At 31.2% G+C, this 24,575-nt stretch overlaps 1 protein-coding gene across 1 annotated transcript; it reads right to left on the bottom strand.

The window, feature by feature from the left end:
* Positions 1-37: 37 nt before the first annotated feature.
* Positions 38-24,208, bottom strand: LOC131930109 (uncharacterized). The gene is made up of 14 exons (XM_059286480.1): positions 24,119-24,208; positions 18,442-18,490; positions 16,868-17,051; positions 16,233-16,363; positions 16,015-16,080; positions 15,676-15,780; positions 12,659-12,761; positions 8,203-8,315; positions 7,738-7,990; positions 7,406-7,575; positions 6,230-6,349; positions 5,289-5,418; positions 1,365-1,545; positions 38-1,038 (listed from the first exon to the last, which is right to left on the bottom strand). The coding sequence occupies exons 2-14, from the start codon at positions 18,466-18,468 to the stop codon at positions 801-803; spliced, it is 1,821 nt and encodes a 606-aa protein (XP_059142463.1). The 5' UTR covers positions 18,469-18,490; positions 24,119-24,208; the 3' UTR covers positions 38-800.
* Positions 24,209-24,575: the final 367 nt, after the last annotated feature.

Genomic DNA, 24,575 nt, shown 5'->3' with positions numbered 1-24,575 from the left:
TATATATATATATATATATATATATATATATAGATGAATGTTACACAATATGTTTTACTAGGTTTAATCATGCACAATAAGCCGATTTGCGTTGTTTAACTGGTTAAAAAAAATCCACGAACATGTTACAAGTACAGTATGCCTATGGTGTCATACATAAATGACGTCACGTTTTTTGGACTCTACAATCATCCCCCCCCCCCTCTCAAACTTGCAGTTTAATATTTCTTAATTTAAAACATCGATATTTTTTTTCCAAAATCTTGTCTAAACTCTGTTGGTGCGACGCCAAACCATCTGAACCTCCGCGCACCCTAATCTCACACCGTCACAAAACTACGGACCCCCATCCCACATACACGTGTGCCATCATTTATGGAAGACCCCTATATAGTTGTTTGTTTTTAATGTTTAAGATATTGATACAACGACTGGAATAGTAGGCCTATTGTATATTTAGGTTCGTTGAATCAAAAATTATAGTAACCGACAAGAAATAAAGGAATTAATTGTTTAAAAAATACTAGTGTAGCCTATATATTGAAATGTGAATACAGCTGTGTTTTAACAAGTCTTTAATAAAAATAGGTTTATCTCAGTCATTTAAACTTATACGTTTTGCAATTGTAATGGAAAAACTGTATTAAATAAAATCTAAATAAAAGAAAACTGCAGTTGAATACATAACAGATTCGTTAAATGATAGAAGATTAATTAAAATTGTAATTAAATAGGCAAAAATAGTTCATCCAAACAAAAATTATAATTACACTGATGTTATACCCAATGTAAACAGTGAATTATATGCAACCAGTCACAAACGCGTCTTCCTTCAGCAAAGTTTCTGCAGACGGTCTTTCTGCTGCTTCAAGTCTAAATGTTTTTTCTAGAAACTGTTGCAAATAAATGGATGATTCTACTGGTAGATTGTATTTAGGTTTCTCAAGATTCGCTCTTTTAAATATTACATTGACCGATGCAGTAGTTGAGTTTGGTGGTACGCCTGTTACCATCTCTACAACAGTGCTTCCTACACTCCTGGTAAATTTCAAGTTAAAATATATGTTAAAACAGTGACAAATATAAGCAGGTAAATTGTTTAACCGATACCCAATAATGTAAAATGATATTAATAGTTGACAAATTAAAAATAAGTATTCCTCAACGTTATACAATGCAATTGTTTAAAATTTTTATTTTAATTTCAAATCGTGAAAAAAAAATTCCGATTTTGATTATTTCACACTGTAAAACGAAAAATATCCACATATTATTGCTTGAATTAAAGAAAGTGTTTTTATAAGTATTAACAATGCGTTTATGCACAAAAATTACAATACAATTTAAAAGATTTATTTTCTCACCATATGTCCAGGCTAATTTCATATTTAAATATTCTCCCTTCAGGGCAGTTAATCATCTCTGGGGCCATGTATCGAGTTGTGCCCTTTTCTGCTTCAACTCCTTCTTCCTCGTTTAGTATTGTCGACAAGCCAAAGTCTGTTAGTTTTATGTTTGCTTCATCAGCCATCAGAATATTGTTGCCTGGTGAAAATATGTGTATTTCTAGCATATAAAATACTTTAAAAATAAATCGTAGTTTCATAAAACGCAAATTGGAATAGGGTATATGGGATATTGTATGGTGCAGAGTGATGTTATTTTCGGAACGTTTTAAATGGGATAGCTCGATATTTTCTGACCAAGAGTTACAATGGAAGGAAACGCGGCAAAATGGTTTATAAAATATAGACGTCATTTAAAGACGACCCTTTAGGACTAAATTCTACGTTTAACGGAACAATAAATAGTTTTAAACTATTCGTTAAATTTGCTTGTATATTAAGATATGTTTTTTCGTATGTTTACATTTATGTTATTATGGGTAACCAATAAGACTTTTACGTTAAGTTTTTAATTCGTGAGAAACAGTTACGTTTAAATAATAGTATTGGTGATTGGTAGGCTAGTATTAGTGCTAATGCTACTGTTAATAAAAACATATGTCAAAGTTTTAAAATATATAGCGATTGCGTCATTTACTTTTCGCTTCATCTTTCAATATTCGATTTATTAAGATCTACAATCCTTTCAAAAATTAGCAAGACAACTAGACAATATGATGTAAATATAAAAGTGGCTATAGTTTATACGCAAAAAAGTATCCCAGTTATGTACAGATGTCTTTAAATACTATTATCAGTAAAGTGTTAAGTAAGTTTCAATTATTCGCTTTAAAAACCGACTACTATCTTGGCCAAAGTGCCATTATCAATTAATCGACTTTCTGTGACGAGTTGAACCAAATAATATGTTCATTTGTTTTACTCATGTGCAAAAAATTTGAGTTGGGGATAAAACTGAGGGTAAATATCCTTAATCCCACACAAAGTCTATACATTGCGGTTGGTTATTTTGATGCGCTATTCATCTAATGGCGACAAAACATTTAAATATTTAACAACTGTAATTACAGTTTGGGAAAAGTGGAAAGTGTTAATACACTGCTCAGAAAGCGAAGGTATTTTTTTTTAATTTTTAACATTTACTTATTAGAACTATTACTTATGTTTATAAGTATTTATAAGCAAAGCATTTTGGAAAATATAGTGAAGTAGATTTACTAAGAATAGGGAGGCTGAAAATGTTTTTAACATCGACACTTTAAGTTAATTATGGCGTATATCAGTTAAGATGAAATGATGATTTATGTAGAGTTAATCTTAATCAGTATAAGCAAAGTCTAATTAACCTTATATTGCTAAAAAATAAACAAACAACAAAGTTTCTTTGTATTGACATTAATATCTATGTTACGACTGAGTTTAAATTAGAGTTTAATTTAGTTGTATTAGCGTCTATATCGTCTGAGAGTGTTGATGTACATTTAGATGACGGCTATGCATTGTGTATTAGTGCCCTAGTTTAACTTTCTGACAAAACTTTATATGTGAATGTCTGGTCAATTGACGTTAGGTTTTAATAATTCGTTTTATTAAACTGAATTTTTTTAGTTTGCGTAATAATATACTTAGAGGATATTTTAATTGTAAAATACAGTAATTTTAAAACATAAATATAGTGAAGTAGATTTACTAAGAATAGGGAGGCTGAAAATGTTTTTAACATCGACACTTTAAGTTAATTATGGCGTATATCAGTTAAGATGAAATGATGATTTATGTAGAGTTAATCTTAATCAGTATAAACAAAGTCTAATTAACCTTATATTGCTAAAAAATAAACAAACAACAAAGTTTCTTTGTATTGACATTAATATCTATGTTACGACTGAGTTTAAATTAGAGTTTAATTTAGTTGTATTAGCGTCTATATCGTCTGAGAGTGTTGATGTACATTTAGATGACGGCTATGCATTGTGTATTAGTGCCCTAGTTTAACTTTCTGACAAAACTTTATATGTGAATGTCTGGTCAATTGACGTTAGGTTTTAATAATTCGTTTTATTAAACTGAATTTTTTTAGTTTGCGTAATAATATACTTAGAGGATATTTTAATTGTAAAATACAGTAATTTTAAAACATAAAGTTATAAAAAAAAATTACATTAGAATGAGTTTAAGGCTTCAAGCTGGAATTCAGGTTCTTTTTTTATACTGCATTTTAATGTACGAAGGAATTTACTTTAAATTTAAATATATAATTTTGAGTTATCACACCAGTTGTATATATATATATATATATATATATATATATATATATATATATATATATATATATATATATATATATATATATATATATATATATATATATATATATATATATATATATATATATATATATATATATATATTTACCGATGCACTTTTATATTACATTTTACATCTACGATATCTTAACCCTTTGAGCCCGCCAGGCCGGTAAACCGGCTTCAACATTAGGCATATATGTCCGAAAAGCCGGTTTTCCGGCCCGATGATCTAGCGTCATATTCCTAGCGGCCGTCATACCATCTAATTAAATATAATTAGCGGAAGACTGACTAAAACTGCGCATATGTATTTTTAGTGCGTGATTATGATTCTAAACATAGATTTTAGGAAAAGTGAAAGTGTTTACATTTCGTAGCAATGCCGCCGAAACGAAAAGCTGAGCCACAGCCGTCGACTTCATCACATAAAGTTGGTGCAAAAGATGAAGCAAAAGACCGAAATATCAACAAAAGAAGTAGAATGACTGAATCTCAGGCAATACAACTACTTATTGATTCTGATGAAGAAGATAATATTCCTGGGCTATATTATGATGATAGTGACGTTGAATTTGATACTGAACTCAAGGACATTGAAATTGACAGTGACAATGAAACTGTTCAAGTAACTTCTGATGCACGTGGTGCCAAAGACAAAGACTTGCCGAAACGAAAAAAAAAACTGTTTACTGGTGCAAAACATGCAAAGTTTTTCTTTGCATTGGGTCCGGCAGTGATAACTGTTTTGAAAGTTATCACATAAAAGTGGACTTCTGGCGATGAACTAGTATGGCCAGGTATCAATAATAACAAAGCAATTACTAATTGTAAATTAGTTTCTTCTATGTTCTATCAAAACAATAATTACGTGTTCGTTTTATATACATTGTTCTGTTCATACATTGTAAAAAAATTAAGAATTTCAGAATCTTGCTGAATTGTTGTTTGATCCTGAGTCTGGATACCAAATTTGGTCTGATTATCTCAAACGGTTCAAAAGTTATAGGCAAAGTTAGAAGCAGATAAGTGAAAATTGGTTTGGCCCTGGGAGCTCAGGAAATAGGAGAAATTAGGCCAGGGAGGCCAGGGCTCAAAGGGTTAAGTAAATGATATTTCTGCAATCCTCACTAACCATTTTTCTAATAACGCATAAAACGCCAAAACGTTTATATATTTGTATTTATAATTTTTGCCTGATTAAAATAAGTCCTCTATACTCCGGATGTGATGAAGGACTGAGGAGTAAAACAGTGAAAACTGTCAAAATTTCAAGTTATTTTTGTGCAAGATTACAATACTTTCTCTATACTTCGAATATACGAGACAGTAAAAAGCTGCATAAATTTACACAAAGTTAATTTGTAGCCAGTTAAATTGAAATGATTACATCATTTTAGAGTTATTGCATATGAAGAAGGATGAGCCTGAATTAATAAGTTGGCCTTTTTGTTGATATTAATATTTGATCTTTAAATGACAGGGCACATACATTTTTGTCGTTAATGCCAGTAATGCACATGCAGTCGCACTCAGAAACAATCAAAGCGTAAATACTCATATGTATGTGTCTTACCTTTAATGTCTAAATGCACAATTTTATTTTCATGCAAGTATTTAACGCCTTCAAGAATTTGAATTGTAAACTGTCTTGTCAAAGCTTCATTTAGTCTTGTGTGTTGTTTAACAAAGGCAGTAAGTGTACCCTAGGAAAAATGTTAAATTATGTTCAAATTCAATTAAAATATTAAAATATATAATTTGAAAAGTATTATTCAAGACAATTAACAGAATGTTGCTGATCATATTGTTGTCGTGTGTTTGAATTAGCGTATTGTCAAACATGCATATTAGATGTAATTAATTTAAAGAAAATTACGATCAAACCTAACATTGCAATTTTTATATAAAAAATATGTTTTTTTCCAATTTCTTACAAAATCATTGACGTAATGTTCACATAACAAGCAAAATTGTAGTATTAAACTGTGTATTGTGTTTTTTTATATATAAGCTATGTGACATACATGTATGATTAGTGAGCCCGTAGAATAGTGGGTGTCGTTTAATTTATGTTTACCTTGTAATTGTGTATTTGTTGCTAAAAGTTTTGTAAACACATAGTAGTCACTTTATTAACTGCTATAGAGTGTATGTATTGCATATGAATAAAATATGCGTATATATGTTAAGATTACACAAAAAACTCAATCGCTGAAAATTAAACACACACTTAAAAGCTTTGATTAAAAAAAAAAAACAACGATCTAAATGATACATTAAATAGTGTCTATGACATTCTCAATTATTTTCTATAATTTTTCTAATTAAGCATTGCAATATTTCTTGCAAGAAAAATTTTAAAATATTAGCATTTTTAATTAATTTTAGTAATTCTTAAAAAAATAACGTAAGTATTATCAGATTTAGCATACAACTTTGACGTATATTTTAGAATGGTTATTGAGGTGCATGTCTAATTAAATAAAAATATTGTGCAATAATTAATGCATTTACCATTTTGACAAACTCCAAAAATAACAATAATTCAGTTTCGGTTTTTTGAAATCCGTGAAATTGTACAATCCTCTCCTGTTTGAGACTGATTAATATCGACGCTTCTTTTTGAAAAGTTTCCTGAATAAAAAGATTTTATTCTTATAAATGTGTACATACAACTCCCAGGATTAAATTTAAATGTGTTATGTAATAGACATTTAAAATTTTAGCAATAGCGTAAGTTTTTTGTAAAATATACTTAATAACACCTATTTTGTTGTAAATGATCAATATAAAAAACATATTGTTATGATGCATGTTTTAACTAGAGATTGTAAATTAAAGTAAGTAAAGTTTCCTTTTCAAACATGACGGTCTATGGGTCAAGTGAAGTAGAATTAACTTGTTTCTGTGACCTTGGCATATGAAGAGATAGTATGAAGAAATAGTATGGTCAGCACTATGCCCAGCCGCATTTACTTTCCCTAACTTGAGTTAGGTACCTATTAGATTCAAACTCGAGACTCTACCGCTAGACCACTCTGTCCCTAGAGATTGGCGCAAGGTGAATGCTGGTGCGAAGGGTATGTTGAACGTGTTAGAAGGATGACACGGATTGAAAGATAGTGACGTTTTTGGGTAGAAACTTGGTTGCTGTGCGTGTGTGAGTTAGTCTTATCTTGATCATCGTGGTGAAAGGGCGTATGCTGACCCGGTGACTCAAGTTGGGAGATTGATTCTAGAGATGTTAATGCAGATGAAGATTTTGAGTCCAATACCATAATAAATTAGAAGAAGGAGAATCATCTGTTCGTCTTAAATATAAGTTGTCACTTGGTCGTCCAAGGATGTGAAATGGCACAATGATTGCATAAGGTTGTCATCTCAATCTCATCATAAGGTAGTGATATATATATGGTGTTGAATCAAATGGCTCAAACCTCTCACACAGTCGCAACACATATAAACAGTGTTTACATTAATGTGTGATATACATTAGGTGTTTGATACTAAGTAGTAACGATATCCCACCGTGGAAAGGCGATCTAGTTGAATAATCAAATTTTTGTGTTTTTTATTTTAACTTTGAACACTTGAGCTGCCAACAGCTTTTAAAATGTTATTCTTGAAATTACAACTAGGCCAACGTTTTTTTTCTGATTCAAATTTATTTTGATACACTGTGATATTTACCATACATTTGTCTGTGCCACTTAGTTTTCGCAACGTTTTCTTTGCAACAAATTGTACATCATCAGGCTGGTTGATATCGATGACAAAGTGGACGCTACCAAAACCTCCCTGTGCTAACGGTGTCGGAATAATTTTAAATTCTGTCGGAAACTCGTCAGACACTAGGAATTCTGTAGATAAAAGTATAACATTATTATATAATGTCATGTAACCAAAGAAGTAATATTTACTTGTGCAAGAGGTTGTTTTTAGTTATCAATAGTAGAACTGTATTATTTATACAGTACTAAATCAAAATTAAAACTGTTTTTTCATACATCGCCAACTCTCACCTGCTTTGGGTGGTAATCTTCCTGTTGCACGTCCCGTTCTCCATCGTATAGAATGTACATTTGCTGAAATACTCCTGTTATCCATGCTTAATGATTTATTGAACAAATCACTAATTAATGTTTCATCTCCTATCATTTTTTTACACGCCTCCGGATTTCTACTCAAGTCTTTAAAACATTTTGTAGTAAAAATATGTTCTTCTATATCGTCATGTTTGAGAATCTCTTTGAGGTCTGGAAGGCATGGTATGATCTGTTTAGTTAAAAAAAAACACACACAATGTGTTTTAGATACACGGACGTAAGGAAAAAAAACTTAGTATATTTTTCTCAGACAGCATATTAAAGTGTTCAACCAATATACATTTTGTTAATAGAAACAAATAACTCTGACGTTCTACAATAATTGACATATTACACAATGTTATGTGAAGTATTCGCTAATACCCTAAATAATAAACCAACCTGGTTCAAGTATTGATCTTGCTCTGTAAATTTACTCAGTCCTTGAAGCAGCTCAGAATATTGCCATTCAGATAGTTCCTTATCCTCCCCTTTTACCGCAAGAAGTAACTTTTCTGAAAAATTCCGCACATCAAAATTACACACACCGACATGTTTGTTTTAATTGTATTCATATGGTCGCTTTATTTACTTTGATTCGACAATAATGTTGGCTGTATAAATATATGTATTTTTTAAATTTTAAAATTGTACTGAATTTCAATAAACATTTACAGAAGTTTCTTCCATTACAATTAGAATCTAAATAAAGTAAATATTAAATGATCTATCATAAATATTTAGAAAAGGAAGGGAGCGTATAGGGATATATATTCTGATCTATACATTTTTTTTAAAGATAATTAAAACATGTTTTTATTATGTGAAATTTGTAATACACAGATCTAGTCTTAAAGTTTACTAAAGTAAAACAATAGAAATTGTAGCATACTATTACTAAAACTAAATTTGTAATAGGATACTATACTACTGGTAATAGGATACTATACTACTGGTAAATAATGTTATCGACTAAATGAACCTGAACAACATACGAGTACATTACTTAATAACAACAGTAAAAATAACAAGCAATACTCAAAATGTATTACTGACAACACTGTATGTGCAGCCATGGTTGCTGTATCGTATATAGGCCTACTCATTATATAACATTTATTTACAAGAGGGAAATTTGGTTTTTAGTACCCCTTTAAAACATAATTTAAAAAACAAAACGTCAAGTCTGAAGAAAATGTTTTTTTTTTCTTTAAATTAAACTTTATTGTAACCCAAAAGCATTTACTATATCAACGCATAATGATTGAAAATAGAGGCGTATTAATACAAAACAAAAAATTATACCATTAGTTGGCCAAATAAGTACCACAATGCGATAGAAAATACTTTTGTACTAAAAATACGTTGCTATAAAAATAAACTAATTTATTTTAGATTTCTATCACGTGCATGTATTGACATAATACGCATATATAAGTATTATTCAAACCATTTTTATCCACTGAGTATGAGACTAGTACACAACAATTACAAGTTAAACATTGAATCATATCTGTATAATGCCTTCATCACACATGAAGCAGTGGTTTGCTCTTTTTAGACTTGCTACATGATTGCTTGAATTATTTTCTATACTTGAACTTAAATTGCTTGTCGATTTCGTTATTTGATAATTTGGTTAGCTTGACAATTTATTAATTCTACTGCTATATGTGCATATGTTTTTAGGATCTAGATGTTTATATCTCAAAACTTGTTTCTTCTTCTTATAATTCCTTTATCCTTGAAATGCATAAGCACGGATGAAAATTGTTTTCCTGAAATATAATTAGTCTTCGTCAGAATCAGTGTCTCAGGTAGTGTTGCAGATATCTGAGGAAATAAAGCAGGTAGTTTAATATTTTTGTTACAAAGTTAGAAGCTTATAAAATTCGCACCGTACCTTGTACCTGCCTTATCATGTAACAATTTATCAAATTAATTCGATCAACACATAATTTTTTACCAGCCAGGAAAATCAAAACAAAATGTATTTAATAATGTAAAAGCTTTGATTTGTCGGCACCTTAGAAAAAAAAACCAATTTGCACGTATCTTCTGCAGCCTGGCACAGCTAGAAAATCAGTCTAAATATTACATTGAACAGTGACTAAACACAAAACACTCTGACTTACCATTTCTTGTGTACGATGTATTTCACTATTGTTTTGACATCACACCGATTGCTTCATCTAAAAATAATTCAGCGCGTTTCTTAGATTTGCTACAGGTCTAGTTAAGTGAAATTAGGGTTGTACGAGTTTCCCACTGGTGCGTATTGCCCAACGCTAAATGCTACTTTGATTATTTTAGAAGTTGTATGGGACTGCACCGGATCGTCTTTTGCGGACTTATTGAGGGCATCAGAGCACCAGATAGATGACATGGTATTGTCGAAGAGAATATCACGGTTCCCCTACAACCCTGACAGATGTATAGGAGGATAACATAGCTGCTCTACACAATATAATCAAATATATATATATATATATATATATATATATATATATATATATATATATATATATATATATATATATATATATAATGGTTTTATGGCAAATTATTTTTTGACTATAATATCATAATGACTATAATATATCATGATATATATTTTGTTCGTGAGATAATTTTTTTAAAGATCATTTGTCTTTAAAATCATATATACATATATATATATATATATATATATATATATATATATATATATATATATATATATATATATATATATATATATATATATATATAAATATATATATATTTAAAATGTCTTAATAAATAAACATTGAACATAAAATTAATTATTTATATTTATTTACATTATATTTTAGATGTAAAGTAAGAATATTCTTCATTATGAGAGTATAATTAGATGTACCAGTCATAGCTTTAGTTATTTCCAAAAGTGTTATTGAATAAATGTTATTCACTTTGATGGATATATGATTGGAAGATAACTAGACGTTTGAACCTAATTTTCGCTTTTAGACACCATGATATGGCTAACGTATATAACATTGTTGGTATTTTTTAGCTTTCAAAAACATTGTAATCATTTATTAGTAAATATTAATTGATTGCGATTATTATAATCTTAGTTTTAGTACAATGTAAGTTAAAGCACATAAATTAAACCAACTGAATGAAATACGATTTCGCTACATTATCCATTCTTGGTATGTAATTTTGAAAAGTTAGTGCACATACTATTGGCGCAAAAACTATATAATATACTTTCCATCTCTATTTAAAATGTATAATGGTTGTATTCTATTGTAAAAAAAAATGTCCTTCAAATGTGTAGGGAATTTGGAACAGGACTGTATTTCACATTGTAGAAACTCTTACATATTAAAAAAAATCTCTTTGATAAATAGTAATTATTGCAACATGATTAAATTATTTTTATAATTTGATTGGTAATGAAAATTTCAATTTTTAAACGGTTTCTCCGTCAATATAGCATGTAGGCCTACTTTAAAAATCAAAACTATATATATATATATATATATATATATATATATATATATATATATATATATATATATATATATATATATATATATATATATATATAGCAAAGAGGTCAAGTGCCCTATAGGGCACTTCCCGGCGCCGCTGGCGCGTCAAATTTTGCACGATGGTGCCTTGGGGCGATAGAACACGAGGGCCGGTGACGGTTGGCCGAAACGTCTACGGAGATGGGGTCAAAACTGACCTCGACTGACCGGCGCCTTATATGGGCTACATTACGAAAAAAAATTTCCTCCGACGACCCCCCTTGAAATTTTGTGAGGTGGTAGGAGAACGCATTGGGTTGTCACAAAAAAACTCTCCATGTCCGGGAAAATTCGTTAAATGGGTCAAAACTGACCAGTCGTATTTCCCTATATAATCTTTGTATTTTATGGAAAAACAGAGGGTGATTTCAAAACGGATTTTAGGGCACTTACCCTCTTTACATCTGGCTAGATTTTTTGCATTTTGTCATTTGGTCTATGAACAGGGGAGGTAAATTTTTAATGTAATAATGTTTAATTATTCTGTATACTCTTTTCAAGAAAAAAAACAAAAATCATAAAGTATAGCATTGTTTTAAATAAATATTTTGTTATAAATTAAGTTTTGCATTGTACTGAAATGTAATGATTTATTGCTAAAGAAATTTATTATAATATTTGATTAATACTATTAAGAAATCCCTTGCAGTTCTAATTACCGTGCGAGTAATAAGTTTGCGAATATTCCATCAATATTACAGTAGCATTAAATTACTCCACTGTATAATTTTAGGCTCTAAGCATTTAACATAGCAGCCAATCACCTGTTAAATTATCATTCAATTCCTCAATTTTTTTTGAAAACCTAAGCGAAGCTAGGCAGTATGCCTAGTATATATATATATATATATATAATATATATATATATATATATATATATATATATATATATATATATATATATATATATATATATATACAAATATATATATATATATATATAAATTAAATATATATATATATATATATATATATATATATATATATATATGTGTGTGTGTGTGTGTGTGTGTGTGTGTGTGTTTAAAGCTAGGCAGTAAGCCAAGCGTAAACGATTTAGCAAATTTGAAAGATAGATTATTTTAAACAGAGTTGCTATTTTTAAATTAAAGTGTGTGGTACTAAATTTTTCGAGCACGTAGGGCGAGAAAAGTTTAATTTTTTTTATTCAAAAAAGGTGTTATGATATTATAAATGTATACTTTACAATATTAGTTTAAAAGATTTAACTGTAAATTGAAATTTATTAAATGAAAGAAAATAAAATGCAGTGCAAAAATATGAAAACCAATTACCTAATACCCATTTTTCTGCAATAAAGCCTGCCTCGATTAGCAGAAGTAGAAGCTGTGATATAAACCAAGTCTTTTTGCCCATGGATTTTGTGCTCAGTACAGCCTAATGAAATATAATATTAACAATATTTATTCATTTTACATTTATTGTAAACGTAGCAAGCGACAAATCGAAGTTGATATTTGATACACATATTTCATATTATTATCTTTTCTTTTATGTACCCAAGACACATTGGGCCGTATCAGAAAGCTCCCTCTACTTTTGTCGGTCTCCGGAAATTTTCCTGGTAGTCCCCCAACACAGACCTGCTTCTGTCCGCTGCTTTTTCACGTGTACCTTCACTTCTCCCTTGGCCTTCCCCACTTCCTTAGTGCGTCCAGTTTAGCGCAATTTCTGTTAAATCACCTGGATTTATTCGCACGACGTACTCCATCCAGCGTCATCTTTTGTTTTATTACTTCAGAAACTGCTTATATTTCCATATAGCTTAGAAGTTAAGCTAGCGAATGCTTTTTATCCTTCCCAAGCTCTTAGTTTGGAAAGAGTCAAGTGATCTGCTGGTAGCTGTTATTTTACCTTCCAGCATTTGCTGCCTCACAGTAAGATGCAAAGGACATTACTTTTGAAAAAGTTTTCATTCCATCTTCTAGGATATTCAAATCGATCTTCACGTTTTATGGTTGCATAGTCATGCTTGGCTGTAGAAATACATGTTTTACTTTCATCGGAGCAGTCTCTTTCTTAATAGTCAATGCTGTCTAAATGTATGAAATTGTTTATTCCCGTTACTTGTGATCTGTTTATTTTAACAGGTTGTTGACAAAATGTATTTTGCTTCATAACTTTGTTTTTTCTATTGAGTAATTTGAGTCCAAATAAATTAGAAAAAATAAATAGCTATTTCGTTTTTCTTGCGTATTTTTTTGACTACTGGCTAGTAGATTTATGTAATCTGCAAAAGCCAGGTTCTCTATGCTAGTAGTTTGTGTTTATTTGATGTATCTTGCTTTGTCTGTAGTTTGTGTCATCCATTACAAAATTAAAACACTGTGGGGGCAGAACAAATCTTTGTTTGACTTCTGTCTGAACATAAATAGGTCAGTGGATGACATTTATGATTTTTGTTTGTAGAAAATCATGCCATAGATGACATTCTTATTTAAAATAGACCAATGTTGTGTAATGTAATCATCGATATTTAGACCAACCGTCGACCACATACATCTTCACTCAAGAACTGTTAGACTGCTGGCGTCTTGTGCCATAAAATGTTTGAATATGACACATGAAGATGGAGAATAACGACCCATTCTTTGTATTTCGTCCCCCAGGAAACAATGTGTTTTTCTAACATTTATAAAAGTCAATCTCGTAAGAATAAAAAATAACAACAAATATGCATATTGATTCTTATTAAGAAAAACACGTAATATAGGATTTGGTATTTGCATAAAGTATAAGTTTTATAATTGGCAAAATGAATTAGAGAAAACATGAAAAGTAATATTACCAAGGGCAGTGTAGGCAAAAAAAAATCATTAGATCCATATTATTCAAATTTTAAGATAAAATCAACTATCAACATACTAGACAAACATATATTGATAACTTGTTACAAAATATTTGTCTTGCGCAGTGTAGTGGAACAGTATCTGGAGTGAAATTCGTCTCTCTACATCAACTACCATAGATTTCGAGAAAGCATTTGATAACATCCACCATCCATCATTATGGAAGATACTAGAGCTATATGCGACATGAAAATCAGCAAAGTGAATGGTTCAAGGTAAAAAGAGGAGTCAGACAGGGCTGTGTTATCTCACCTGTCATCTTTCTGGTGGTAATAGACTGGATTATCAGAAGAGCCACTGAGGATAAGCCAAGAGGAATTGTTTGGGAACTTACCAACCACCTAGAGGACTGTGACTTTGCTGATGACTTGGCTTTACTCTCACATGCCCAAAACGAAATCCAAGCAAAAACCACAAAAATAGAGCATGTTGCTAAAAGCGTTGGGCTAAAGATAAACTCCTGAAAAACCAAGCTAATAAAAATAAAATCCATAAGTGCTCTCAAGACCTTTGCAAATGGAGCAGAGCTAGAAGAGGTCGAATGTATGTACCTCGGCAGCTATATATCAGCAAATGGCAGCATGGAGAAAGAAATGGCCACCAAAATAGCAATGGCAGCACAAGCTTTCAACAGACTCGCTAAGATCTGGAAATCATCGTCGCTGCAGCAGTGAACTAAAATAAGGATTTACAAGTCTAATATACGTTCTGTAGGCCTACTCCTCTATGCTGCAGAGTCATGGAAACTAAACAAGAACGAGAGAGCCGACTCAAAGGATTTGAAAAAAAGATCCCTCCAACGCATCCTCAAAATAAAGTGGGACCACAAAGTCTCGAACAAGGCAATATGGCGAAGGACAGGATTAAACGACATTGTTTCAGAAGTTCGAGTGAGGAGATGGAGATATCTGGGCCATGTCCTACGCATGAGAAAACTCCGCAATATGACGCTGAAGTGGACTCCGCCTGGAAAGCGAAAGAGAGGAAGACCACTGGGAACATGGAGGAGAGAGATGGAAGAAGAAGTGCAGGCTACTGGCAAGACCTGGCATGAACTAAAGTGGCTCGCCCAGGACAGGGTGGAATGGCGGAGATTTGTTGTTACCCTATACTCCACAGGGAGTGATGAGGATTAAGAATAAGAAAAGAACAACTTTCATTATTTGATTTGTTTATTACATATTAAACCTTAAAATTGATACAGCTGTTTTTATTCGATCAAAGCGTCAAAAACGCGCATGTAAATCAAATGGATTAATTACATAGAGTTAACGGCTGGCTAATCAGGTTATCTCATTTTAATAATTTTTGTTATGATTTTACCTTTTTCTAGGTTGTACAGAATCTTGGTTATCACAGTTCCCAAACATAAACAAAAATTAAAACTTTAAATTTTGTATTTTACTGTAAAAATATCAAGCCATATGTTAAAATGAACTTACTTCGGTTGTGTTGCTACTAGTAAAATATTTTTTAGCACCTTCCCTCCGTGCTATGTTGTGTAGAGTAAGGATTACGATTTTTGTAATAAATCGGGTATTTGCATTCTGAAAACAAAATGTATTGTTATTAGTATTTCAATTAATTATATTTCAATAATACACTATTCAACTATGATATATATATATATATATATATATATATATATATATATATATATATATATATATATATATGTGTGTGTGTGTATGTGTGTGTGTGTGTGTGTGTGTATAATGTAGGCCTATGTACCAAAAAGAAATTCTATAAACGAGAGAAAAGTACATGTAGAATGATCTTACCTGAACATATTGGATTGATTGAAGAAAGTCAGTGAATATATTTAGGATGTTCAACTCGGTCAAGCGCTAAATACATAGACATGTATTACATAACTATACACTGGCTTAATTTGCATGTTTGAAAATATATTTTTATTATTTTCTTTCATTTATTCTAATCGTGTCGGTCTTTCTTTATTCAATTATGATACTTTAATATAACATAAAATAACCATTACCATAGCGAAATCTGAAGAGTAATGACTACCATCGCACAAAAGACTCAACATATCACGGACTAAAGGCGTTGTAAAACCTGGTGCTGTTGTATCGAGAAAGTTTTCATCTTGTAAGTATTTCATCGTCTCGTCTGAAATGAAAATCCATCAATAATTTCCAACAGTCAAATGTCGCTGTAATCTACATATCTCATGAACGGCCACGCAGATTATGAACTTATCACACAGTAAAACATAAAGTACAAAATTAGCTGTTTTTTTTAAATACATGACATTACAAGTAAATTAACATCTGGCGTAAATACGATAAAAATGCAACTGGAAAATACGATAAATAATTTGTAACCATTTGCTTGATTTTAATTACTCAAGTGGATACTAATTGACCAGTTTAAAAGGATAGATACCAGTGCCAGGGTCATACATAATTTATTTACAATAATAACCAAATGTCCACGCTCGTAACATCTAATAGGAAACTATGAGTGCACATAACATTCAGTTTTTTACATTTAGCAGTTCTCTTAAAAACAATAAAATGACGTCATATGTTGTTAGAACTAACTCTTTAAACACGTATTTCTATTGCTAGAACATACATGTCTCTAAATACTGCAAATTCTAAAGTTAATTACCAATATAGTTAAGTTGTAAAAGAGAAGAGAAAAACTTCAGTCGATCTCCCTTGTTTAGAGTAGAGCTAATTGTCGATAAACATCTCTGGTAGATGAAGAAATGTAAAGCGTCGAAGACCCTCATGCTTGTAAACTCAGACATTATATCAGAAACAAAGTCGAGCAGTTCTTCAAAGCTTGGTGTCTAAAAGTAGGAAAAAAAATATTTAATTTTTAAAACTTGCAACTATATTTGTATCAGAAAAAAAAATCTTATCTAAAAAAAACGATTAATTATCATTTAATAAAATGAATCGCACCGTAAAATATTATGCATTTTCATGGTTTCTTTATTAAATGTTCATGTTCATGTTCGTGTTCTTAACGTGTTCGTGTACGTGTGCGTGTGCGTGTGCGTGTACGTGTACGTGTACGTGTACGTGTACGTGTACGTGTACGTGTACGTGTACGTGTACGTGTACGTGTACGTGTACGTGTACGTGTACGTGTACGTGTACGTGTACGTGTACGTGTACGTGTATGTGTACGTCTACGTCTATGTCTACACCCTCGCCAACGCTTACGTTTACGTTTACGTTTACGTTTACGTTTACGTTTACGTTTACGTTTACGTTTACGTTTACGTTCACGTATACCTTCACGTTCACGTTCACGTTCACGTTCACGTTCACGTATACCTTCACGTTCACGTTCACGTTCACGTTCACGTTCACGTTTACATTTACATTTACATTTACGTTTACGTTTACGTTTACGTTTACGTTTACATTTACGTTTACGTTTACGTTTACGTTTACGTTTACGTTTACGTTTGCGTTTGCGTTTACGTTTGTGTTTGTGTTGTGTTTGTGTTTGTGTTTATGTTTACATTATGTTTGTGTTTACATTTATGTTTACGTTTGTGTTTACGTTTGCGTTTACGTATATTTTTATAGTTACGTTTACATGTATGTTTATAGTTAGGTTTATAGTTATGGTTATAGTTGATTTTATAGTTATGTATATAGTTATGTTATGGTTATTGATATGTTCATAGTTATGTTTATAGTTATGTTTATATTATCATAAGAACTCTATTACACTTGCCCCATAGAGTGTCAGGTTTGAAAAGGAACTTCACTAATAATGCAATGGTTCAATACGTGCATGTAAAAAGTACTCCTTACTCTAGATTGTTATTGAAAATTTAATACAATAAATAAGCTATACACTTTTCTTTAGAGATAAAGTTTACAATAATAACGTTTGTTTCTTTTATTATTTGCAGTGATAAAAAATTGTAAAGCAAATAAATAACTTTAAATAACTGATAATCTTTGTGCCATTAAAAAAGTTGTTGAATTTTGCAAAAACGTTTCCTATTGAAGATGTTTTTAACTCAGCCGATTAAAAATTAATTATTTTGTTGGATCCTCATACAAAAAAGTAACATATAACTTTACATTTAAAGCTATAAAAACTGTTTGCGAAATGCAATTTCGAAAATAATCTTTTTTACACTTAAAATGCTATGATTTACATTCAAATACAACGTTCATCTTAACGACCGTTTTCAAAAAATTAATTTGTATTACCTGTTTATTGAGAACAGAAGCTGACATTTTTAAAAAACAACTGATTGACCTGTAATGTTAAAAAAATACTGTTACATAAATTATCGCCTATTGAACAAGATTGAATATGTAATTGTTTGTATGCAATAATTGTAAGCATGTTTCTTTTACCTTACTATCAACAGTGAATGCGTAAACACACCATGTTGTATTGTTTGTTGAATCTGCTTATATTTTGAAATACGCAAAGTAAATATAATTTTACTTTTGGTTATAAGTAACTTATAAGATACAATATTAAAGATAGCATTTTGAGGCGCCAATTTTTTCAGCGATTTCATACGTGCTTGCCATACATATCTAGGGATAATATTAGGCAATATAATCAAAACACTAATTTAATGTTTTCCATATACAGATTATTTTATACCATGAGTGTACTTTGTTGAATAGAGGTTATAAATTAAATAGCAAAAAATTCTAACTGAAACTTCTATGAGAAAAAGAACACATTCTCAAACATTGATGAAGTCAAAGCTACTACACCTATAACTGACATATGGTTTGATCAAAGGAACACAATGTCGCGCGCATATTTTAGACATAAATCCAATCCAGTTCAATCTAGTTACGCCTAGTGCTGTGTGAATCACGTTCTGATTATGTCTACATAATAAAACCTTTTCTTTTATAACAATATACTTAAAATGTATTAAATAACTAAATATATGATATTTTATCCTAATATATAAAAGCCCATATGCAAACTTATCTCTTTCTATCTCTCTCTCTCTCTCTCTCTATTTTGTTACAAAGTCGTCAGTATATTCAGCGATATATAAAAAAGGTAGAAATACGGACTTTTGTTGAAAATAATATGGTGCATATTATAAATGTATAAAATAATTTTTTTTCAAGAAGGAAAATATAAAAAGGCATATTCAAATGTAGAAACACATTTCTAACTAAAGAGTGTATTGTCGTGTTTTACACGTTTGATTTTGATGCATGAAAGACAAGGTGATTTGGTGTCGCGTGGAGGGGTAGGTTTAGATCCCTTTGGATTTGACAGTTCGGTCTCAACTTGGACTATAATCTGTACCTTTGTCTACCGTTGGCGTTGAAATATCACTTTCTTTTAAAATTACTATTGTCGTGACAGAACGCAATAAACAATGACGTCACAAGACACATGTTTAAACTAAGGAAATAACACAAACTAAAGGCGTCATCTTACAATTTTAGAATATAAAGAAATGAACTATTTCATTCAAATTTGATTTAAATCTACTTATCAAGACGTACGCTGTGAAAGGTATACAATTTTCTCGGCCTAAACTTATAAAATTTACTTTATTAATTTGAAATCTAGATCGAGCTCTAGAGCTACGAAAAACTAGACTTAAGGCAGCTGCAGATTCTAGATCTTGATTTAGATACAGATCTAGATTTGGAGCTACGTAAAAACTAGATTTAAGTCAGCCTAGACTCTAGATCTAGACTCTATCACGAAGTTTTTATACATACTAAACTATTTCAGACCTACATTTTATATATATATATATATATATATATATATATATATATATATCTATATTATATATATATATATATATATATATATATATATATATATATATATATAGCAAAGAGATCAGGCGCTTCAAATTTGGCAGGTTCCTGCCTTAGGGCAATAGAAAACGAGCGCTAGTGACGATTGGCCGTAAAGTCCACTGAGAGGGGTCAAAACTAACCTAGACTGAGCGGCGACTAATATGGGCTACATTAAGGAAATAACTTTTGCCGAACGATCCCAATTGATACTTTGTGTCAGAAAAAACTCGCATATCTAGGAAAACTTTCTAAAGTGATCAAAACTAGACAGTCGTATTTCCCTGTATAATTTTTGTATTCTATGTGAAAAACAGAGGGTAATTTTAACAACGATTATAAGGTAGCCTACTTATCGTCTGTTCATCTGGCTAATTTTTGCATGATCCTAGATAAATGGGTAGGCTAAATAGAAAACTGTCGGTTTCATTGAAAGCGATCGACGGGGGCTAAAACGTGTCAGCATGAGCAATATTACGAAAAAAAACTTTTGCAGAACGACCTCTCTTGATATTGTATGATAGAACAAAGCATAGACGTGTCAGATAAAACTCCCCATATCCAGGAAACATCTAGAAATTGGCTAAAAGTCGTATTTCCCTCTATTATCATTTTATTTTATGTTAAAAATAATGGGGTAATTTCAACAAAGATTTTAGGGTACTTATCATCTGTTCATCTGGCTACTATTTAGCATGCGACTAGATAAAAGGTTATGCAGTATGGAAAAACTGTCAGTTTGACTCAAACCCTCGTTGCAGACTAAAATGTGACCGCGAGGGAAATTCTCTTTATATGAACTATATTACGAAAACAACTTATATAATATATAGAATCTTTGTATTTTATGTCAATAACAGGGTAACTTCAAAACACATTTTAATGTTTAACCTCTGTATATGTGGCTAATTTTTTGCAAGTACCTTTATAGAAGACTGTGCCTTATGAAAATACTGTTGGTCAGAACCAAAGCCCTCGACGAGGGCTTAAGAATGACGGCTAATGAAATTCTCCTTATTTGAGATATATACAAATAAATTGCCGAACGATCCCCCTAATATTTTGTGAGGTCGTAGATTGACCCTGGAGGGTAACAGAATAACATTATTTCCGTCGGAAAAAAAGCCCATAAGGTTTGTTAGATTTGTCTAGATGCCGTATTTTCTTATATAAACAATTGTTTGTGAAAAAGTAAACAAGGGAGGTAACTTTTCAAAATAATATTTTTTAAATAATGTTTTATACTATTTTAAGAACAAACAAAAATCCGATATTATAGTATTCGTTTACATAGATATTTTGTTATAAATTAAGAAATGTATTGTATTGATATTGTATTTTTTTGGGTAAGTGAATTTAATATAATATTTGTTTTATACTATTAAGGAAGCCTTTGCAGTTCTAATAACTTTGCGCGTAATTAGTTTGCAAATACTCCAACAATAATAGCATGACGTGAAATTACTTAGACTCTTTAAACTCCGGCCCTGATCATTATACAATCATTTTACACACCAGCTAAACATCAAATAAATTAGCAATTAAATTTTCAAAAGTTTTTTAAAAATACCAAGGTTTATATAAATCTTTGGTTGCTTAACTATGGAACTAGCTAACTTGGGATAAAATTTAATTTGAAATATTAGTGCCTATTCGCGTAACTTAGGTTTTTTTCGCGGACTCTCTATGTAAACTATACCACTAATTTTGTATAATTTCTGAATGTCCCAGATAGCTGAGTTGATAGTCTAATAGTTACCATGCGGGTGGTAAGGGTTCGAGACACATCATGTCAATGTTCATTTTTTTCAAATTTAAAAAATTGTGAATGCTATAGTTGCCTATCGGGACTTCACAAGACATGGGGCAGGTGAAGTAGAGTTCACCTGTCCAGTGTTCCTCAGATTGTATTTTTTATCAATTAAAAACATATTTCGGCCGAGCATGGCTCTTGTGACCTAATTAGGTCTTTTCTGTCCTTATGTAAATTAGTTTCTTGGTTTAAGTATCGACCTTGGGAGAGTTGTACGGTCACCTGAACTCCTCCGTCACGTCGTGTGATGAGATTTTAATTGGTTGTTCCGATCCTTAGCAGATCCTCGACCAATGGTCTTACGACATTAAAGTAACCTCCCTTGGTTTTGCTCTTGTATAAAAACTACAGAACACGAAATCTCAGGGCAGCTTTTGACCCCAGAGAGTGCCGTGTGTGTGTGACGCCATTTTGAGTTGTTTAGTTTGTGGCGGCATTTGATTTCCTTATTATAGGTGTTTTTTTTAGCGCCATTGGGTGTTTCTAATATTTTCCCACGTTTTCTTTAACTTGCTTTCTCTGTTTGTTTTTTTATTTGTTTGTTTGTCTTTCCAATCCAATCTTGCGATCGAAATTTCTGGCACTTCCCAGTTAGCTAGCGCGCTGAAATTTTCAGGGAAGCTTTGTTTTGGATGACAATTGAATATTCTATTGTTTTTATTACTAAATTAATCCATGGAAACATTTTATTGATCATTTTAGACCGCTATATAATTGTAACAAAAAACGTGGGAAAAAAGGGACATTACCCAGTAACTGTAATTTGATGAAAACAAGATTCGGTACTCCCCCTCTTTTTGCTTACTGAGTAGTTGTCACGCTGTGTTTGTGTACAAACAACCAGAACGTAACAACTGGTGGCCAGTATGGGGGAGACGATATGGTCGAGTGGTTGGGCACACGATTGCTATCCCACTCGACACGGGTTCAAATCGATGTGTTCTAGTCAGTAACGTATTCACACAACGTGTTTTTTACGAGTTGTCTTTTTACGAGTTGTCTTTTTACGAGTTGTCTTCGTTTACCCAAAAAAAAAGTGAAAAGATAAAATCGATAGCAAGATTTACATGCAAACAAACAGACAAACACTAAAAAGTAGAAAATAATAATCATTAAAAAAGTTTTAAAAAACCCACGTTTTCTGATTGAACTAAAAAGTAGAAAATAAATACTATACATCACAATAATGCAAGCGATCACTCTACTATAAGCTATCAAAAACGTGGGGCGCCGTGATTTTTCTTACAGTTTCTTATACTGTTGACTCTCTACAAGCTCCCTAATAAAAGTCAATAGTATTATCTAATCAATAGTAATATAACTTTTACTTCGGCGCCCCACGTTTTTCATCGCTTATAGTAGAGTGATCGCTTGCATTATTGTGATGTATAGTATTTATTTTCTACTTTTTAGTTCAATCAGAAAACGTGGGTTTTTTAAAACTTTTTTAATGATTATTATTTCCTAGGTGTATTATCTCACCAATGCCACATCGGTGATATTTGTTATCTAGTTTAGAGATTTATTTCACTAACTGTGAGACGGCTGTAAGTTGATTTTTTTTTATTACTATTACTCTTAGTTTCTATTATATTTTGGTTAGACGAAGTGTCATTTTTCCATACTTGTACACTTATTAAACAGTTGACAGTTACGCCTAGTTATGAGTCACATCATTTCTACGTGTCTACTCCCCTAGATCGTTTTTGACGAGCCCACGTAGTTTTTGTTGTGTTCATACTGTCTAGTGGATCTGTCAATAACTACACTTAAACGATCTGATATGCGGCTGTCACATAGCGATCATAATACTCTGACTACACTATCCAAGTCAAATGCTAAGGACAAAGCATTAGGTGAACTCTACTTCACCTGCCCTGTATCCCGCCCAGTTCCGATAGGCAACTTTATCATTTACATCGAAAAAAAAAATTCATTAACATGTGTCTAGAACCCGTGCCACCGGCATGGTAGCCTATTACACTACCACCTTAGCTATCTTGGCTCGTCACGAAAGTGACGTTTTTTGTTGCCTATCTGCTTAAGATACTTTATTTACTCGAATAGGCCCTAGATCTAGTATTATTTCAAATTCAATGTTATCTTAAATTAGCCAATTTCACCATTCATGAAAAAAGAACAAAGAAACTTAGAACATATACATGAATGCTGATGACAATGATCATAGACAATAATTAAATATACACAATAAAATAAAATATAAAGAATCACTGGCAATAAGTAAGAATTTTTTTTAAAAGAAATAATACTTACTGTTTACAATTGTGAAGATCATGTCCCTTGGTTTCGAAATTATCGTTAAGTTGCACTTGTAGTATTTGATCTGTAAGTCCACAGTTGCTCAATGCTTCGATTTAAAAAAAAAAGTATTTAAACCTTCAACCATTATAAGGTTAATTTTAAAAATAGAATGATCTACTTTAAACTAGGTATATAGATTTACCTATTAACTCAAAATCTTCTATGATGTTAAAGAAATTCTCGCACATTTATACTTTATAAGAAAAATCAGTTTGAAATTTATTATAATGGTCGTTCCCTTGATTTTTTGTCTAATAAAATCATAGACTGAAAACACCCATCTCCTTAAATACATATGACAGTAATAGTTTACAAGGACACAGTCAGTGTAGGTTAGTTTTCAGTTATCTTAAAATTAATTACTGAGAAGGGTAGATCTCCCCGACGGTTTGAGACTAAACTAAGTGCT

The sequence above is a fragment of the Physella acuta genome, unplaced genomic scaffold (assembly GCF_028476545.2).
Source record: "Physella acuta isolate Inbredline_101_S28 unplaced genomic scaffold, ASM2847654v3 ptg001719l, whole genome shotgun sequence".
NCBI classification, from domain to species: domain Eukaryota; kingdom Metazoa; phylum Mollusca; class Gastropoda; family Physidae; genus Physella; species Physella acuta.
Note: the sequence above shows the minus strand (reverse complement) of the source record. Positions and strands in the feature narration are given on the sequence as shown.